General features: G+C 34.4%; 7 protein-coding genes across 7 annotated transcripts; 4 read left to right on the plus strand and 3 right to left on the minus strand.

Annotated features, from left to right (window-relative positions):
- Window positions 1-4,456: 4,456 nt before the first annotated feature.
- Window positions 4,457-6,430, minus strand: LOC119634097 (intraflagellar transport protein 52 homolog). Its single transcript, XM_038028036.1, has 5 exons — window positions 6,318-6,430; window positions 6,045-6,262; window positions 5,154-5,581; window positions 4,836-5,084; window positions 4,457-4,759 (listed from the first exon to the last, which is right to left on the minus strand). The coding sequence occupies exons 1-5, from the start codon at window positions 6,428-6,430 to the stop codon at window positions 4,472-4,474; spliced, it is 1,296 nt and encodes a 431-aa protein (XP_037883964.1). The 3' UTR covers window positions 4,457-4,471.
- Window positions 6,431-9,443: 3,013 nt separating this feature from the next.
- On the plus strand, window positions 9,444-10,816 carry LOC119633554 (cytochrome c oxidase subunit 5B, mitochondrial). The gene is made up of 3 exons (XM_038027162.1): window positions 9,444-9,602; window positions 10,334-10,507; window positions 10,580-10,816. Exons 1-3 carry the CDS (start codon window positions 9,521-9,523, stop codon window positions 10,684-10,686), a joined length of 363 nt encoding a protein of 120 aa, XP_037883090.1. The 5' UTR covers window positions 9,444-9,520; the 3' UTR covers window positions 10,687-10,816.
- Window positions 10,817-11,026: 210 nt separating this feature from the next.
- Window positions 11,027-11,711, plus strand: LOC119634095 (cytochrome c oxidase subunit 5B, mitochondrial-like). The gene is made up of 3 exons (XM_038028034.1): window positions 11,027-11,290; window positions 11,353-11,526; window positions 11,605-11,711. Exons 1-3 carry the CDS (start codon window positions 11,098-11,100, stop codon window positions 11,709-11,711), a joined length of 474 nt encoding a protein of 157 aa, XP_037883962.1. The 5' UTR covers window positions 11,027-11,097.
- Window positions 11,712-11,866: 155 nt separating this feature from the next.
- Window positions 11,867-13,669, plus strand: LOC119633928 (tRNA (adenine(58)-N(1))-methyltransferase non-catalytic subunit TRM6). Its single transcript, XM_038027766.1, has 3 exons — window positions 11,867-12,920; window positions 12,979-13,053; window positions 13,109-13,669. Exons 1-3 carry the CDS (start codon window positions 11,948-11,950, stop codon window positions 13,594-13,596), a joined length of 1,536 nt encoding a protein of 511 aa, XP_037883694.1. The 5' UTR covers window positions 11,867-11,947; the 3' UTR covers window positions 13,597-13,669.
- A 49-nt stretch (window positions 13,670-13,718) lies between these two features.
- Window positions 13,719-14,425, plus strand: LOC119633930 (PHD finger-like domain-containing protein 5A). The gene is made up of 4 exons (XM_038027770.1): window positions 13,719-13,866; window positions 13,922-14,112; window positions 14,178-14,263; window positions 14,339-14,425. Exons 1-4 carry the CDS (start codon window positions 13,815-13,817, stop codon window positions 14,343-14,345), a joined length of 336 nt encoding a protein of 111 aa, XP_037883698.1. The 5' UTR covers window positions 13,719-13,814; the 3' UTR covers window positions 14,346-14,425.
- On the minus strand, window positions 14,380-15,565 carry LOC119633929 (coatomer subunit epsilon). The gene is made up of 2 exons (XM_038027769.1): window positions 15,280-15,565; window positions 14,380-15,208 (listed from the first exon to the last, which is right to left on the minus strand). The coding sequence occupies exons 1-2, from the start codon at window positions 15,458-15,460 to the stop codon at window positions 14,475-14,477; spliced, it is 915 nt and encodes a 304-aa protein (XP_037883697.1). The 5' UTR covers window positions 15,461-15,565; the 3' UTR covers window positions 14,380-14,474.
- Window positions 15,566-16,622: 1,057 nt separating this feature from the next.
- Window positions 16,623-17,825, minus strand: LOC119633871 (kynurenine formamidase). The gene is made up of 3 exons (XM_038027674.1): window positions 17,576-17,825; window positions 17,412-17,516; window positions 16,623-17,350 (listed from the first exon to the last, which is right to left on the minus strand). The coding sequence occupies exons 1-3, from the start codon at window positions 17,703-17,705 to the stop codon at window positions 16,662-16,664; spliced, it is 924 nt and encodes a 307-aa protein (XP_037883602.1). The 5' UTR covers window positions 17,706-17,825; the 3' UTR covers window positions 16,623-16,661.
- Between the last annotated feature and the right edge of the window lie 210 nt (window positions 17,826-18,035).

Genomic DNA, 18,035 nt, shown 5'->3' on the forward strand with positions numbered 1-18,035 from the left:
GAAAGAGCTTGCAGATCTTTCTCGGAAAATTTTGATCTCAACAACATCGAGATGCCTTAGCGTTAGCATTAACGCAACGTGGGCTGCTTTGTGGCTATTTGCAAATGACAACCTTCCGAACAAATGTTCTATACGGCATAGGACAGATGCTTCCAGCAATAAAACTCTTTACTTCTCAATCGCTCGTTCTAGAATGTCGTGCATTGCGCACAATACGCTACAATGACTCTACTCTTCCTTATAGGCCGATTTTCAAGTCGACCGTAAGCAAACGCTAATCTAATTTCCTATCTCCTCTATCTAGTGGCCTGATCTAATATATAATCAAATGAATGGTTCCTTTTTTGAAACAATTCACTGAAACTCGTTTTGTGCCACCTTTTGTAAGGCAATTGCTGCTGTAAGATTGTGCGGCCTCCACTTATGTGCAAAATTAATTGTCAATGCGAGGACAACATTATGCCGAAGAGAGTCATAGCGGTATAACTCGGCTTCTGAACGTCCGTGAAAGTGAAGGTTGTATTTTCCCAATCCCGCGGTAGACACCAATAAACGGCGCCTCTATAAGGTGTTAGTGTGAAAAAGTCTTATCTACTTTACATCACACCTTACAGGATAATGTGTTAGTCAGTTGGTAAACCTTTCTTAGTACACGACAGATCTTTACTAAGTAATACTTCCCCTATACGCTACTTTGAGAGCTTGAGAGCGCATATTTTAAAATACTAAAATGAATTAATTTGTAAAGAATATCGATTGCCTACACTTTGCTCACTCCTTGTCCACAACACTCGACTACGACAACAACGCTTATGATAAGGTTTTTGATTTGATATATTTTATCAATGAACAATGAAAAAGTGAAATGTGTGATACCACACGATATAATAATAGTTTTGCTTTTCAACAATATCGAGTAGTGAATAAAAAAAAAAAAAAAAAAAAAACGATTCGATCTTAATATAATTTCTCTTTCGTTGTTTTTGTTGTTTTCCTTTTTTTTCTATTTTGCAGCTGATTATCACAATTCTTCGAAGTCAATAGTGATGAAATCACTAAATTATTGTCAACAAATGTCGGTTTGTTTTATTTAATGTTTTTTAAACAAATCTCTTAACCTAAGCTTTCAAAAATCCTTAAGCAAATACGACAAAAAAGAATGGAAAAAAAACCAAACCAACAAACAAATCAATAATTTTTTTTCGTATTTAATTACTCTCGTGAGATTAGAATTTTTACGGGAAAAATCGTCGTTTTGACATTTACTAACAAAGCGATTCACACGATCAACAAACGTTTTAAGCACGCATCCCCTTAATCATTAGTCTTTAAGATATTACTTATGCTCCCCCCTTTAAATAATTTGTGTTCTTCAATTTGTCAACGCTCGGAATAATTTAATACTATTGAGTAGCAGTAGCAACATTAACAGAAAGAACTAAAAAATCACTTATATATCATTACAATGGTTTTTTGCTCCTTTCATCATTGAATGGTGCTTGAAGTGATATCTGCCATGTGCCGTAAATTAATTTTATGGATATGAAAATAATTCTCTGCCATATACTATGCTCTTCTTATTTATGATCTTAAACGTCCAGCGCTCCTCATTAAAATACGACTTCGCTCGAGATGTATCTAATCTAACTTTCGTTTTTCTTTTTTGCGATTTTCTTATTCAAATCTGATAAAAGCTTCAGAAATTATTGCACACAGGGAGATTGATAATGAGGTTAGACCATACCGCGAATGTAATATAAACGGAGCACACTTTCAATAGCAGATAAGTTAGTTTTCTTGGTCAGTACCCATAAGCTACAACAAATACAAAGACAAAGAGTTCCCAGTTTATTTTACAGGCGCTCTTAAGTTTCCTGTACAGCAAGTAAAGCATGGGTCACGACCCGTTATGTAATACGTCAAACCACTTCGCTTCAAATACTTGTTTATAAGATGGCTTTTCAAAATAAAGTTGTGTATGAGAAATGATCGAAAAACTGGTCCGATCCGGATCATTTTCAATGGCATTCTTCTTTAGGCCAAAAGAGCCAATGGAGCATATTTCATCATGTAAGTTGAACACAAGAACACTTGAAGAAGACGACAGACGGACAGACAGATACACACACTTTTGACGATTCAAAAAGTGATTCTTATAAAAGACGGATTTGTCTCAAGTCCTTCAGTCTCCGCAAGTGTTATCGCGTATAATAATATACCGGATATAACTCTATATGTTTAGGAATCCATTTATTTGATATTCCATACAAATTAGAACGTGATAATCGGGCAAGACAGCCATTAGATACCCTACAATACTTCGGTTAATAGACCGATTCATTCATTGCCGTGACAATACAACAAAAATTATACGTCATTTTTATGTGAAAGCATACTACTCACGAAGCCCTCATATTGGAGGACGCTTAAAACATTAATCGACATGATCAAAATTCTTAAGAATCTTAGTAATTTACGGCTTTTTCCGCCATAAAAAACTACAAAGTTAACTTTGACATCATATAAGCTCTTGCTTACCCTTACCTTGCTTACCTTGCTTGCTCAAGGGCTTATCATTCATGAGGATCTTCGAATGGGGTGACATCCCAAAAAATAGATCCAAACAATTTTGATATTAAATTACTCTTATCAATGAATTTTCATTCATAGAATATTCAAAGTTAAACATTTTTGCCATATAAAAGCTTGCTCTTGCTTCTCAGGAATGCCTGCATGAGATGCGATCTAAAAAATAGATCTTTGTGATCCAAATATGTTAAGATTAATATTTATAATAAATTATTATTATAAACGAATTTTCACTTTAATGCGTTAAAAATTTTATTTATATTCATTATGCCCTACGCCACTTATGGTAAAGGGGCATGCTAAGTTTGTGCGGACGTATGTAACACGCACAAGGGCTTAGAGTGGATCCACCTTTATTTATACCGATCGATTCAGAATCATTTTTTGGATTGATCTAAGCCTATTTGTCCATCCGTGCGCCTGATGTTCATCCATGTAAAAGTTTTGTACACTCATGTGTTTTGACCCATAGGCGAACGCCACTGAAAGTGATTTGGATCGGCCCACTTCTTCGACCGCTCCCCAAATAGTAACCTCTTTAAAAGTTATCTGGAAAAAATTTCAATTTCCAAAATTTCTCGACAAAAATGGCTAACTAATAAAATTTCGGCACTCTAAATTGGTGTGGAAAGTTTGAACCGGCTAGGAATTTTTTTTTCAATTCCCTCTCATATAAGGAAAACTGAAATTCATATGATAAAAAATTTACTGTGCTAAATTTAGACCACGCACGCCTTTTTTCGTAACGATTTTTTTTTTTTTGTGGCAGAAAAACTTAAGTTTTATAAGTTATATTTTATGAGGAAAATCGATTTGATTTGAAAATTAATTGTGCTGAAATTTGCACACGTATCTCAATTTTTGAAACTCTTTGGCTTAACCAGGGAAAGATTTGCCAAGAGAGCTAATTTTTAATATACGGTTCCATAATAGTAAGTTGATATAAAAACAGGGTAAAATTTTTCTGTTCTATGGCAACAAAAAAGTACTGTGTTAGACAATGAGGTGTAGGGTATTTAAAAGTCGGCTTAACCCGATTATAATGTTTTCACATGTTTTTCCTAGGTATGGCCGCATCGCAAGGTGCCCAAAAAAATGAGCACATTTGATACAAATTTTTCACATGAACTTAGAATACCGAAATCCTATCACTAGTCGATTTCTGTATCGCAATTCTGAAAATTATAATATTCTTCCATACAAAGGATTTTCAAAATAAGGCGTTATCGTGGGGAATGATCGAATGAGCGTTCCGATCTTGGTTTTGTGACCAAAACACGTCAGCGTACCAAATTTCATCAAAATTACGAAATACACCAACAGCCAGCAGACGGACAGATGGACAAACAAACAGATATATTATTGTGATTGGATCAGTATAATAACAGGCCTTTTGATCGCACATACTTAAAATACCCGTTCGTCAAAAGCGGTATAAGGTATGAAGATATGACAAGATAAGAACTTAAATATTTAGTTCATTTAAAAAAATGTTTTCTGGGATTTTACTAACGACTATCATGTGAAAATTCATGTATAACTCATGTCGAACACAACTCCTGATTAACTTACACAAAAATAAATATATAAATTAAGAAATCAGCAAAATATTTTTATACTTTATTTGAAAGGGAAAGAAAAAAATAAAATAAAAATGTTGGCGAAAATGACTGACTCTTCATAAATTTACGTATTCAAGCTATGTATGTTAAATGAAACATTCTCTCTCAACCGTAACGGTACCTGCGCTTATAAGCGAAGATAAGAGGCGACTTGATGGAATGTGCCGAACAAAGCACTATTTACTATTATGTAGAACGAAAAAAAACAAGAAGAAGATCATTGAAAACTATAAGTTTCTCCTTTCGCCTTATTCGGCACTTTAGTCATAGGGGCGATAGTTGACAATTTGTTGTGCAACGATATTTAGAATCTCCCGCGCTGGCATATCATGTTGCTCATTAATAATAGCCGTTATGCGAGCACATTCCTTAATATAGTTCTCCAATTCTTTATAATTCGGCTTCTTACGAGAATCTTTCCTCAGTATCGTCTGCAGGCACTGACCCGTCATATTGGCTAATTGTGTGCGTGCTGCACTAAAAACCTCATCAAGATCGTACAATTCCAAGGGAGGTGCTGCCGGTTCGCTAAAAACCGGTGGGAATGTCTAGAATGCATGAAAATTTGTGCTCGCTTTGTTATTGAAAACGACAATGATAAAATCATTAACAAACAATAACTACCGCAAGTTGGAGGGGTGGTAAGGGTATCTCAAATTGTGGTTTTATAATTTTCAACGGTTCATATTTAACATGCAAGCGATGATAGGCTGACGTTACATCTTTTAGCAAACGATTACTCAGTGCGCATAAAGTCATGTCAAACATTTGCTTAAAGTCGGCCGGTATCTCGGAACCGATAGAATCAATTAGGCAAGCTTTCGGCAGATCGGCCACAAAACCTATATCCGTAAAAGTCTTGTGATCATTTAACTGTGAGATTAAAAGGAAATTCAATAATAAATTATTTTAATTTCAATTTCGAATTTCCTCTCAACTCACTTCCAAATCATTGAAATCCAAATGCTTGTAGTTGATATCTTGCGAGCCCAACAATTTCACGAAATAATTTAAAAGTGCATCATTGGTCTTATCGTTCGCCAGGTACTTGTCGTGAAACATATAACCGGAACCTAGAGCCAGAATTTTGCCACCATTTGGTTGATAATAGTAACCGGCCAAAGGCCGATTAAAGGGATACACAACAGGGCCGGTGGTCATTAAAACATTAGCCGGATCGGAAACATTTAAAGTCGCTCCATAAGGATAATGAAAATGTATTTTATATTTCTCATCCGTAAAATCGTAATCCAGTTTCTCAATATTTTGCTCCAACAAATGGCGCCACAAAGACTCACATACTATACCGCCACCAATGAAACACTCTTTTGGATGGAAATCTTTATAATAATGCGGACGTACAACAGAATCTGTAAGGAAAGTAAAGTAAATACATTATTGTATGCGTAGGGGGAAGAAGTAACGCTAGTAAATGGTGTTCTATTTGCCCTGTCCACATCGCACCTAATTTCATGAAAAGGTGATAGTGTAAGCTTCGTATGCATTAGAAAAGCTGGATGAAGATTGTAACAATTTATCCTGGAAAGGTTTAGAGTGTTCTTCGCTTTGGTATATCGCTGTTGGACTTTGACGGATTTTGTCCCATTTTCAATACAAGAACTTTCAATGTGTTTGGTAAATTTTAAGACGATATCTTCTTTTTTGCAATCCACGCAATCGTACCTCAATCGAATTAAAATTTGATGCCACGATGCCGCATCTAGGAATCCTCCTTATGAGTGTTACAAACGTTTTAATAAATTGCAAATAGCACTAACGATTTGTGGACGGATAGCAAAGATGAAGCTTCAATTTTTTTTTCCTTCCACTTACCGCTGTTTATATAAATGCCATATTGCTCCAAAAAGAAGTTGACATTAGTATTAAATTCTTGTTCACCGCCGTCGCCTAATAAAACCCACAAACTACCGCCATTGTTGACGAAATCCTTCAATACTTCGAATTCATCTTGAGTGAAACGATCTTGGGGACCAGCCAAAACAAAGATTTTAGCCCGTTGCAATTTTTCGGCTTTTAATTCAGTGTCATTTCTTAAAGTCAAGAAAAATGTGAGGAGATATTTCTTATATAAAAAATTCAACTTACTGTTCTATTGTCCAAAGGGATTTCAATTTGCGTTGCAATAATTTATAATTGTCGGTCAATTGGAAGCGTTCGCTTTTCGAAACATCAAAACATATCAAATGTTTTGTAGACATTGTTGTTTACTTAAGTTTTATAGTAAAAAAATTGAAAATAATTAAATAGAATGTTTTGCCGCATTTCCGGTTTCTTAGCAACAATCTTTAGCATGCCGTGCAGGCAACTCTGATCAAAATTTTTAATTTTCTTTAGCGCCACCTATAAGCGATGTTTAAAAATTTCCTTAAAAAATCTCTATGGTTGTTTTCATCAAAGTGTTACTTTGTAGTGTTGCTTTGTTCAACGTTTTTCTCTTGCTCTCAGAAAACCTACTCTCAAAATAAGTTCCATTAGAAACACACACAGTAAAGCAAAACTTTACTTTCAATATGAATTTTCATTCTCAGAAAAGCTACTCTCAAAAAGTGTTTCCATAAGCAGCACACAGTAAAGGAAAATTTTATTCTCAAAAAACTACATCTTACATTTAGATATAGAACATTAAACGAAATCAATTTACATTATTATCATCAACACTACTCCTCCATTAACCCCCAAATAACTCCACCTTTATATCCAACCAATTTGAGAAAACGAAGATCCAAACATTTTCGAGAATTCGCCTTAGTCATACAATTGCAACTCGCCAATGGATCTTGAAGAAGTCTTCCTCCCCAATTTGCTGTTGTGGACAAACTCTCACTATAAAGCACATTCTCTGCGACTGCCTTAACTTTTCCTTGGCTAGACGTATTGCATTTAAAACGACTAACATATACATTGAGCGCAAGTTGAAGTAAATGAAATATTCCCATTTAATGCACTGCAGCTTTAGGGAATCTTTTATATCCCATCATGTTTATATTCGAATATTTTTGTATTTAATTTTTGAAATGTTTTGTAATTCTGAATCCAATTTACATGAATTGGTCGATTCATCTTTTGTTTCCAGATGAAAACACAAGGAAACTTTATTATTCCAACAGCCTAATTTTGGAATTTCGCAACTCTGCAAAAACATATTTTAATTGTTTAATCTGTAAAAAAATATTTGAATTGTTTAATCATTCGGAGGCATAAAGATTCGTGATTATACGAATATGAAATTCATTTTCAGTAAGCGCTTCTTTCTCTCAAAAGTCGTTAAAGCGGTTCAAAGTAACTGCAAGAACGTGTTTAAATCACTTACACAAACTAAACTTTTAAACATATATCTCCAATTTGACAGTATAACACATATCGAAGTTGTTTCTACATATAACGGAAACAACCCATATTTTAGCCAAAAAAAAATTTTGCGCTGGCATCATTGATTGCGCTTGTGTTCGATATTCCGATCAAGGCCGGTAATGTTTGTTTTACATTGCAGAAAGAGGGCTGCTGCTGCAGGTAGTGCGACATGCTAAGAGCACTGTCTAGAGGAAGCTGTAGCATTCTCTTGCATGCAATCAACAACTGCTGGTCCATTAACTTTATACCCTCAGATTTGCGTTGTATAAAATAGTTCCCATTCCTAAGGCAGGTAAAGACTTAAATGATTTAAGGTACTTCAGACCAATTTCACGGATATTTGCATTCATAAAGACTATCAGCCTCCTGATTAAGGAGAGACTAAGTGATTTCTTGAAAACTGAGAACCTTATTCCGGCTCGTTCTTACGCCTAACAAAAACACAAATCTACGAATATGTGCGTTAACGAACTACCTTTTCTCATAGCTAGCTTAAGAAAAGCAGGTAAAATGGTTGTCATGCTTTCCCTGGACATCAGCAAAGCCTATGACTGTGTCAACTTGATTAAGCCCAGTAGAATTCTATTAAACTTTTCGATTCCTCCTCAAGTGCAGCTGTGGATACTTAATTTTTTATCCAAGCGTGTGTTGTTGACGGGTACTGAAAAAGTTGAAATAACCGGTGATATCCCACAAGGCAGTTGTTTAAGCCCCATACTCTTCAATTTATACACATCATCTTTGGATGATCTTGTATCTGCTGATTCATCTTTTTCAGCTGCTGTCAATAACCTCTCGATGAAAGCTAATTTTTTTTCGATGAATGCGCCGACCTTAATTTATATTTTAACCCCAGCAAAACAAATATTTATTTTTCCAAAGGTTCTAAACGTGAAATCAGGCTCTTTATCAATGATACTAAAGTTAATCAGGTGGAATCTCTTCGAATTGGTAGAATTTTATATGACATCTTAGCCCTTTGTGGGCATTGTGAAAAAGCCATCAAAGACTGTCACTCTGGATGTAACATCATAAAACTCATGACTAATAGTCAGTCAGGCTTGCCTCTCAAAAATGCTTCGACTGTATACAAATCTTTAGTCAGGTCCAAAATTGAATTTGCACATTCCACATGTTGCAATTTCGCAAAATATATTGAGAATCGTATACAAACATTTGAAAATCGAATATTAAAACGTTGTACTGAACTGATCCCCTCAACTCCTCAACATATTCTCAATGTCGTATCTGGTGAGTGGCCCGTTTTTGAAAATGCTCTTTTTTTACAGCCAAGTAGTTAGTTAAGATCAAGATGATGAAACCTTTCTTCCTTCAGGAAGCTACGAAAATTTCAAAATATTATGAACGGACTTCAACGAGAAGCTAATATTTTGGACACTCTTGAATCGAAAAGCGACTGTAAATAGGGTAAAATCGAATTATCATTTTTTTTTGAAAATAGGGTAAAATCGAATTATAATTTTTTTGGAAATAAGGTAAAATCGAATTATCATTTTTTTTTTGAAAATAGGGTGAAATCTCAGTCACACTGCCTCTTCCAGCTACACTTTTTGCTATCAAATACTTCGTCATATTTTTGACAAGATAGATTTAGATTTTAGACTTAGCGTTTTAGATTTTGTTTCTTGTTTCTAGTTTTTTTTTTTTTTTGCATTCAATAATTTTCTCTAACTATGGCATTACTTTTCGTTTTCAGCCAAAGTTTGCAACACTGTTTGACTTTCAACAACTCAACTAGCACAATTATCCATACACACACATTTACACTTAACATATATTTGTGGCCAAAAATTACGACAGTTTGTTATCTCTCTATCCACAAATCTATTGGCTTAGTCCATCTCCACTCAACAAACCAAAAAAAAGAAATAATAATAAAATTTCAAGAAATCCATAAAAACAAAATCATACATCAAATGGCTTCAATGTGTGGACGCATGGCATTGCGTGCCGCGGCACGCCGATATGTTACATACACTCCAGTACGTTTCTGTAAAAGTAAGTTTCTTCCAATCCTTCTAAAAGGAAAAAGGGGGAAAAGGTTAAATTTGCTCTTTTTTAATGAAAAGAAGTGTGACTGTCTCGCCCACTCCCACCGCTTGGGCAGTTATTTTAATGTTAAACACATACAACAATACATCAGAAGCACGGCGAATTTTCCTCGAACATGTTACGTAATATATGAAAAGTCGGTTTTTCTGCATCAAAATATCCTTAACTTGGAATGACACCTTAGCGGACTTCATAATAATCTATAGATCCTGATAACTATACTGCGCAGATTTTTATGTAACCATTTTTGGTTTTTTTTATAAAAATTACAATCATCTGTGGGAAATGGTTATAAAACATATTCAGTGCATCAAAAAAAAGTAATGATTTTGTTTGTTCATATTTGAACAAGTGTATCTATTTTGATATATGCATTTATTTAATGATTTATGTAACTCCGTTGATTGACAGCCAGCGTTTCGGCGGCGTCATAACACTTGCTCATAGCTCATATAATTTTGTTTTTTTTTTTTCTGTTTACTAAAAATTTCGTGACTTGAAAATACTATGTGTTCTAGTCTGTAAATATATCGTCTCAATTTAAATTAGCTCCTCTAATGTAAAGTGTTGCCGGTTTCTTCTAGAACAGCTTTAACCTTTCCTCAAATGCCAAATATTTGTTCAATTCATTGTGAAACCTTATTCGTAAAGTTATGTTTTATTTCTAATCTTTTTAGTGATGAATGATCCCCTCGAGCATGCGACTGGCATTGAGAAGCGTGAATTACTGGCTAAAGCTGCCGGTAATGACAACCCTTTCGATATGAAAGTGTTTAAACGTGGTGCTGGTACCAAGGAAAATCCCAACCTAATACCATCCGCTTTTGAGGCTCGTATTGTAGGATGCATCTGTAAGTTTTTTTTTTTTTTTTTTTTGTAAATGAATAGTTGTAACACTGCATTAACAATTCCATGTTTATTAGGCGAAGAAGATCAGACTTACGTTCAATGGATGTGGCTGCAAAAAGATTCACCTAAACGCTGTGAATGTGGCCATTGGTTTAAATTGGTGGAGAAGGCGCCTGTTTAAATTAGTCATCAACTTCTACTTACAAAAAAATAAATCGCTTTCGGTTTTATGTTTAATTGAAACATTTAAGTAAAAAGTAACTCTTTAATAATAATAAAAAAAAAGTCAATACATCAAGTAAAATCAGCAACACACGTTAATTAAATGTCTCCAGAAAGTTTTCAAAGGGGGACGTTCGTTGTGAAGTAATCGATAATGCACGAAAATTGCTAACGATAATTAAACTTAAAAGGTCGATAGAAGACGGTACACACGCTTGTTAAGTTTAAGCCCAATAAAACAACAACAATAATAAGAAAAACGAAACAAAAACCATATATCTTTTACTACTTTGCAATTTTAAATAATTTTGTAGCCTTTGAATATGCTGCCATAATACGTCAGTTTCTTTATTAGAAGACTTGTGAATAAATGTCTTTAGAAAAAATGTCTTCGGTGATTAAACGTCTCTTGGAAAAAGCTCCAGCAACTAAACGATATTTATCAAAAAATCAACCCATCCTAAAAGCCGATGGTCTTTTAAAGCGGTTGCTAGATAAAGTGGGATTTCCGAAGCGCGACCTTTCGAAAAAACCAACAGCGAAAAAACCGCAAGGAGCACAAGGTTTTTTCATCATTTTGAGTCTAATTAAAATTGTGAAAAAATTTCTTTTATTTAATATTAAGAAATGGCACATCCACTCGAACACGCTACAGGTTTGGAAAAAAAGGAAATGCTAGCTTTCCTAAGTGGCAAATGTGATCCTTATCACACAGATGTTATTAAAAGGGGCAGTGGTACGGCCGAGAATCCAACTTTAATACCATCGGCCTTTAATGGGCGTATAGTTGGTTGTATTTGTAAGTACTTGTAATGTGAATTGCGTTAAATAAGATAAAATCTTTCTTTGAAATGGGTAAAATACATCTCTTTTTTAGGTAACGATAACCGTTTCGTTAACTATATGTGGTTGGAAAAAGGCTGTCCGAAGCGTTGTGAATGCGGCTATTGGTTCAAACTTACGGAGGTCGAGGCATTTTCATAAACAAAAGTCGGAAATCTATCCAATTTTCTTAAATTCTGTAATATACAATTGCCTTTATTTTATAAACTGATTCCATCAACTATTTGAATCTTTCAAAACATCAACGCTGAAATATTTTCATTTATGACATCACAGAAAGACGGGGACGTTATATAACACGTGTTAGCTTCTTCAGTCTGTTTATTTGTGTTCATAGAGAAATATTTTAATTTCAATTAAGTTTAACTTGTACGAATATGACTACCAATGACACCAATGATGGACAACCAAAAATACAATTGGGAGACTATATCATCTTGCAGCGTCAAAAATACACAAAACTGGTTAAATTCAGTAGTATAACTGCTATAGCCGCTTTAGGTAAAGAACAATTGGAATTAGGAAATATTTTAGATAAGCCGTATTTTTCAACGTTCAAAATGTGCCCGAAAGAGGATCTAGGAAAAAGTCACAGAGGACGTCAACGTCTCCATACTTTGGAAATTTGCACAGATGTTGAATTGCCTAACATACGGGAAGCCGTATCCCGGGAAGCATTAGGGATATCCTCTAGCGGTATAGATAATCGAAATATAATCGACGACGGCGATTCGCAGTCGCTCAAATCTGACGATATAGAACAGCTGCGGGACGAGTACAATAAAAGTACAAAGATTATTGAAAAAATTGTTGAGAATTCAAAAACTTTTCACACCAAAACCGAATATTCGCAGGAAAAGTATTTGAAGAAAAAAGAGAAAAAATATTTCGAATTTGTGCAAATTAAACAACCTAATATACGTCTGATAGCTGAGATCTATTATCGCCAGGATGCAGAAAAAATTATGAGCATACGTATGGATACTTTGTCACAAATCATATCATATTCGGGCGTAAGTGCTTATGGAAACTATTTAATGTATGAAAGTGGTACAAATGGCTTATTGCCTGCAGCATTTCTGAATGCTATAGGTTCTAACACGGAAGCATGCCTCGTACATATGCATCCTGGCAATGTTCCGCAACAACAGGCTTTGTTGGCATTAAATTTTCCAGAAGAACAAGGACGAAGATGCATCTCAGTAAACATATACTCAGTTTTACGGGATTACTATCAAGGTGAAGATAGTAAAGAGGATGAAAATGCAGACTGCAATGAACATTTAGAACCTTGCATAAAAAGACCGAAATTACAAAGTGAAATAGAAAAGGAGGAAAATCAAAAAGAAGGTAAAAATTGTTATAAAATATTGTAAAACAACAGTCAAAGCTTATTATTTCATTGCAGAAAATGCTGGACAACAAACAAACTCTATAAATAATGTTGTTGAGGAAATTTCAGCAACTCAAAATCAAAAAGAAGGTAAAGATTGTTGTGGAATGTTGCAAAATAACAGTCAAAGCTTATTTAATTGCAGAAAATGCTGGACAAAAAACAAACTCTCTAAATAATGTTGAGGAAATTCCTGCGACTCGAACTAAAAATGATTCTGATGAATGTAAACAAATACAGGAAACCGCTATCGTAAATAATGATTGCCTTATGAAGCCTCTTAATAAGGGGCATGTTCATCAAAAATGGCAACTGGAAAATCGTAGAGCTTGTTTGTTAATGCGTGAAAAATTTGATTCACTGTTTATAGCAGCTAAAGAACATCCCACCAATTTAGTTAGAGAATTGTTACAGTTTATTAAACCTTCTAGACCAATTGTAATATTCAGTCTTTGCCGAGAAGTTCTAACGGAACTGTATGTGGATTTAAAGACTAACAATTCCAAAGTGATAAACTTGCATTTGACTTCAAATTGGATGCGTATGTACCAAATATTACCCAACCGTACACATCCGGAAGTCAATATGCAAACCAATAGCGGATTTTTATTGACAGGCTTTACAGTAGAGTAAATTTAAAGTAAGAGTTAATAAGATATTCTATTTTATATACAAAAAAAATTAAAATCGTTAATTATACGCCTCCGGTTAATTTCTAGCCATTATTTATAAATAAGAAGAAGCATGTTTTTTTTTGACCAGCTGTTTTTTGAAGGTAAACAAAATACACTGTCAAACTAAATCGAAGTTTTTGTAGTTTTTCGCGCAATTATAATTAAAATCGTAAGCAAATGGCTAAACATCATCCAGATTTAATATTCTGTCGAAAGCAGCCGGGTGTGGGTAAGGAAATTTAATAATTTCGTAAGACGTTTGAAATAAATTAAATGTACCGCAGCTATCGGCCGTCTCTGCGAAAAATGTGATGGAAAATGTGTAATTTGTGATTCTTATGTGAGACCCTGCACTCTGGTCCGCATATGCGATGAATGTAATTACGGCTCTTATCAGGGAAGATGTGTGATATGCGGTGGTCCTGGAGTCTCAGATGCGTATTATTGCAAAGAGTGCACGACTCAAGAAAAAGACGTAATGAATCCTCAAATGTACTATAAAAAAGAAATTAAAAAGCTTATTTTCTTTCTCATCTCTAGAGAGATGGTTGCCCGAAAATTGTCAATCTTGGCAGCTCCAAAACGGACTTATTTTACGAACGTAAAAAATATGGGTTCAAACAAAAGTAGGTTTATTATTATTTCCAAAAAAAAAAAAAAAAAAAATGGGTGATAACCTATTGCTCTTTTTATTTTTCCAGCTATTAACGTTGTTTAGAAATTTACTCATAAGACTTTAATAAACGTTTTTCAATTAACACGTAAGCATTTATTATAATAATGGTACACATTTTATAAAAGTTAATAAACAAAAGAATACGGTACTATGTTGCGGACTTAAGCTTGGGTTAAAGTCTCTTCTACAGAATATTGCGAACATAATTTATCAAATTCAGCGGATTTATTTTCCATATCTAAAACAAATTCGCTTTTGGGAAAAAATTGTTGCAACTGGTCCCAATAACGCGTTATAGTTTCAGATGATTTGCCAGTAAGATGTGCCAGAACCATCAAGTTAATTAAGGTGTCGTAATCGTTATGCTTTTTCGTTAAGGCTTCTCTTAAAACCGCGTCTGCTTCTTCATATCTCTCTAAACCTATATGAACTACTGCCTGGCCATTCAGTAACAGAGGTGTCGGTTTGTATTTCTCACAGAATTCTTGAAAAATATGGAATGCATCTTGCATCTGTTCAGTGCCGGTGCTCAAAGCCACCCATGCTTGGGCCAGTTGTGTTAGCGTATGATCATCTGAAATTTCTTGCATTTTCCCCATCAATTGTTTAGCCAAATCGATACGATTCATGCGCAACAAACACTGAACTGATAAAGCCATAGATTCCAAATTGTTCGATCCATGCAAAATTTTTAATGCATTCTCAAACTGGTTATTATAACAGTAGATAATAGCGGTGGCTATATGCCAGATATTCGTTTCATCTTCATCAATAGCTACTTTATCCATAAGTTTACTTAGTATATCTTCAATTTTTTCGGGTTGCTCGAAGGCTTCATGCATATAGCGAAAAGCTAACAAAGGTGTTTCATTGTCTTCCTTGACATAACTGGCCACTAAAAATGATTTTTAAAATTGTGATAAATATGATATTTAAGGTGTTTATATATATTTCTAATGAATTTACCCAAACGTCCCGAGTCTATAGCCAAGTACGACAAATACATATACGATAGCAATTCAGTGCTGGCAGTACCTTGCTCCGGAAGCACAAAATTTACTGAACCCAAAAAATTCCCGATATAATATTCATTGCGAGCGTAAAACAAAGTCGAATTTGTATCTTCTTCTTGTAGAGTCTTACTCATTTTGTTTAATTTAATAAAATTTTCTTTTATAAATTTCGCTCGTTCTCCTCTTTGTTTATGACGTGTTCAAATGTCAACAAAATGAGAATACACATATGTGTCTATTGCAAACTCGTTAGCAGCTGATTAAGTACATAGGAAAAATTTATTTTGTTTGTCAACGTTGTAAAGTGCAGCAAAAACTTATCAATCATATAAGTATATAACAGAAACTAGAAAGGAGTGAATAAACTTCGAGTTGACTTTTGTCGTACTAATCATTTGGTAGTGCGTTTTTTTTTGTACTTTAAAATCATATTTTTTTTTAAAAAACGGCAGCTTACTATGCTGATAGAATTGCAGTCGAAAACTTTAAGCGTTTAATGCGAACTGGTATAGCATAACCAAAACAATGCAACTGCCTTCATATGTCAAGCAATCGTGACAATCTATACTCCATTTTTACGTATATTAAGTACATTAATGAGTTAATATCTTATTATCATATATGATATTTGTCATTTTTTATATCTAGCACTGTACAATAGGCGTACACTAACTTTGTTTTTTTCCATAGAGAGAGCAGAGACCGCATAAAGAATAGAAATTCTTGATCAGCGTAAAATCCTGAATTAATATACCAATGTCTGTCCGTTTGTGCGGTGTGTCCTGGTCGCAAAAATGAAGATACCGGCTTCAAATTTGGTAGGAACATTAAAAATTTCTGCACGCAGGTTGGTAGTAAAAATGAGCTAAATTGGTCGGAGCAGAAGCGCGTGGTGGTCAAACAAATATTTTTGGATTTTTGCTCGTTATTCAGAAATTATTAAAATTAGAAGGCTGAAACTTTTCATATATGCTTTACGAGACACGTTATTCTCTAGATCCAATATGGAATCAATCGGCCGTGTCCACAAAAAGTTACAAATAATTAAATTTAATTTTTTTCACTTTTTTGAGGTGCAATGCTTTTTTATCATAAGGTAAAGAAGACAAAACTTTTGAAACTATTTTTTACACTCCTCAAATGAAGATATTTTATCCAACCTAAAAATGGATAAATTTTAAAATGAATATAGTAGACACCGCGATTAATTTTTTCTTAATAATACCAACGATATGGGTGTCAAATAAAAGAACTTGGAGAGGAGAACGGGAAAAGCATAGTGGTGGGTACGCGAGATTCGGCATCCGCCCGATATAGTTTTCTTACTTGTTTTCTTTATTTTAAATTCAATTTTTCTTTTATATACAAACTTACAATCGAGTTGGGTATGGCGGTGTCTTCAATTATATTAAAATGATCGTAATCTTTGAATAATTGATAATCCACTTTCAGTGCTATTGATTTCAGCTTCTCCGCATATGAGTGCGATTGTTTTATGAAAGTTGTACTGTCGTTTTCAGCGACCATTACGTGCACTTGTAAGTCTTGCCTATTATGAAATAGCAATAACTTCTTATTGTAAGACCAACATAAGGGCGACAAGTGTTCCGCTCTAACTGCATCCAAGCCTAATTTATTATTCTCATTACAACAAGTCAATTCCCATAGTTCTCGTAAATCATAAACGCCACTAATTAAGAATAGATGATTGATTGCATAAAGTTCCGGTTGTTGTTGTCCCAAGAAATCTTCATTAAAAATTTGACAAAGTAAATGAGCTCCAGCTGAATGGCCGCAAATGTTAATGCTATTTGGTTGAGTTTCTTTGGCGTAATGTTGAAGCCACTTAAAAAAGTTTCTAATTTGTTGGCATAATTCTTCCAAAGTAACCGTAGGACAAAGATTGTAATCTACCAATAAGACACGGTAGCCTTGTTCTAGTAAAGGACCAACAAAAGTGCCTGAACTCGATTTGTCCAAAGATGTCCAGTAACCACCGTGAATATAAGCAAAAATGGGAGAACCTGCAATAAGAATGTTTTGTGTGCTTTATGGATGGATGAAATAAATCTTAACATAATTTACCGAATTCGGAATCGTTATAGATGATGTCCACTAATTGATTATCATTTAAACCTCCATAGCGCACATTCTCGCGGACTTTATGGTTACGAAAAGCCAATGTGGTAGCTGGATAAATTTACTGTTAAGTTTAGTTCAATTCACAACAGATATGGGTCGATATATACCTGCTTTCCCTTGGCTTATGAAATGTTGCACAACTTTTTCATAAGGTTTTTCATAATTTTGGAAACGTTTTATATTTAAACTAGGCGAATATTCCTTCTCAAAATCGACTGCTGCCGTGCTAGAGCTCATGTTTTAATTTTTTCTTATTGTGCGAAAGTCTTATCAGCAACTGTCAATGTGTGTACGAAGCAAAATCAAAGAGCCATAAAGATTCACAGTCAAATGCTTTGCATTTGCAAGCAGATCTCACGTTTACTCACTGAGGTGAGAAGCTCACTTTCATGATATTTATGCTCGCAATCAAAATACAAAGTAATGCTAACTGACTTGATTGTATCAAAGATGCCCTTACACTATATGTTTTTTCTTACTTCTGTTGTCGGGGTAGCCGTTATATCTATCAATTTCATGAAATATATTCATTTCGCGATCATATTTTTTTGTTGCTTTCCGTTGAAT

Source organism: Glossina fuscipes, unplaced genomic scaffold (assembly GCF_014805625.2).
Source record: "Glossina fuscipes isolate IAEA_lab_2018 unplaced genomic scaffold, Yale_Gfus_2 2, whole genome shotgun sequence".
In the NCBI taxonomy this organism is placed as follows: Eukaryota; Metazoa; Arthropoda; class Insecta; order Diptera; family Glossinidae; genus Glossina; species Glossina fuscipes.

What these genes read in the sequence shown, in the direction of transcription:
- LOC119634097 (XM_038028036.1), bottom strand. Translation starts at nt 6,430, where the DNA reads ATGTCTACAAAACATTTGATATGTTTTGATGTTTCGAAAAGCGAACGC. An exon ending in TGGATTTCAATGATTTGGAA is followed by an intron (nt 5,085 to 5,153) that starts GTGAGTTGAGAG and finishes TTAATCTCACAG; the next exon opens with TTAAATGATCACAAGACTTT. An exon ending in TACCACCCCTCCAACTTGCG is followed by an intron (nt 4,760 to 4,835) that starts GTAGTTATTGTT and finishes CATGCATTCTAG; the next exon opens with ACATTCCCACCGGTTTTTAG.
- LOC119633554 (XM_038027162.1), top strand. Translation starts at nt 9,521, where the DNA reads ATGGCTTCAATGTGTGGACGCATGGCATTGCGTGCCGCGGCACGCCGA. An exon ending in TCCAGTACGTTTCTGTAAAA is followed by an intron (nt 9,603 to 10,333) that starts GTAAGTTTCTTC and finishes TAATCTTTTTAG; the next exon opens with TGATGAATGATCCCCTCGAG. An exon ending in TCGTATTGTAGGATGCATCT is followed by an intron (nt 10,508 to 10,579) that starts GTAAGTTTTTTT and finishes CATGTTTATTAG; the next exon opens with GCGAAGAAGATCAGACTTAC.
- LOC119634095 (XM_038028034.1), top strand. Translation starts at nt 11,098, where the DNA reads ATGTCTTTAGAAAAAATGTCTTCGGTGATTAAACGTCTCTTGGAAAAA. An exon ending in AAAACCGCAAGGAGCACAAG is followed by an intron (nt 11,291 to 11,352) that starts GTTTTTTCATCA and finishes TTTAATATTAAG; the next exon opens with AAATGGCACATCCACTCGAA. An exon ending in GCGTATAGTTGGTTGTATTT is followed by an intron (nt 11,527 to 11,604) that starts GTAAGTACTTGT and finishes TCTCTTTTTTAG; the next exon opens with GTAACGATAACCGTTTCGTT.
- LOC119633928 (XM_038027766.1), top strand. Translation starts at nt 11,948, where the DNA reads ATGACTACCAATGACACCAATGATGGACAACCAAAAATACAATTGGGA. An exon ending in GGAGGAAAATCAAAAAGAAG is followed by an intron (nt 12,921 to 12,978) that starts GTAAAAATTGTT and finishes ATTTCATTGCAG; the next exon opens with AAAATGCTGGACAACAAACA. An exon ending in AACTCAAAATCAAAAAGAAG is followed by an intron (nt 13,054 to 13,108) that starts GTAAAGATTGTT and finishes ATTTAATTGCAG; the next exon opens with AAAATGCTGGACAAAAAACA.
- LOC119633930 (XM_038027770.1), top strand. Translation starts at nt 13,815, where the DNA reads ATGGCTAAACATCATCCAGATTTAATATTCTGTCGAAAGCAGCCGGGT. An exon ending in TCGAAAGCAGCCGGGTGTGG is followed by an intron (nt 13,867 to 13,921) that starts GTAAGGAAATTT and finishes AATGTACCGCAG; the next exon opens with CTATCGGCCGTCTCTGCGAA. An exon ending in GCACGACTCAAGAAAAAGAC is followed by an intron (nt 14,113 to 14,177) that starts GTAATGAATCCT and finishes TCTCATCTCTAG; the next exon opens with AGAGATGGTTGCCCGAAAAT.
- LOC119633929 (XM_038027769.1), bottom strand. Translation starts at nt 15,460, where the DNA reads ATGAGTAAGACTCTACAAGAAGAAGATACAAATTCGACTTTGTTTTAC. An exon ending in TATAGACTCGGGACGTTTGG is followed by an intron (nt 15,209 to 15,279) that starts GTAAATTCATTA and finishes AATCATTTTTAG; the next exon opens with TGGCCAGTTATGTCAAGGAA.
- LOC119633871 (XM_038027674.1), bottom strand. Translation starts at nt 17,705, where the DNA reads ATGAGCTCTAGCACGGCAGCAGTCGATTTTGAGAAGGAATATTCGCCT. An exon ending in CATAAGCCAAGGGAAAGCAG is followed by an intron (nt 17,517 to 17,575) that starts GTATATATCGAC and finishes AAATTTATCCAG; the next exon opens with CTACCACATTGGCTTTTCGT. An exon ending in CTATAACGATTCCGAATTCG is followed by an intron (nt 17,351 to 17,411) that starts GTAAATTATGTT and finishes TTCTTATTGCAG; the next exon opens with GTTCTCCCATTTTTGCTTAT.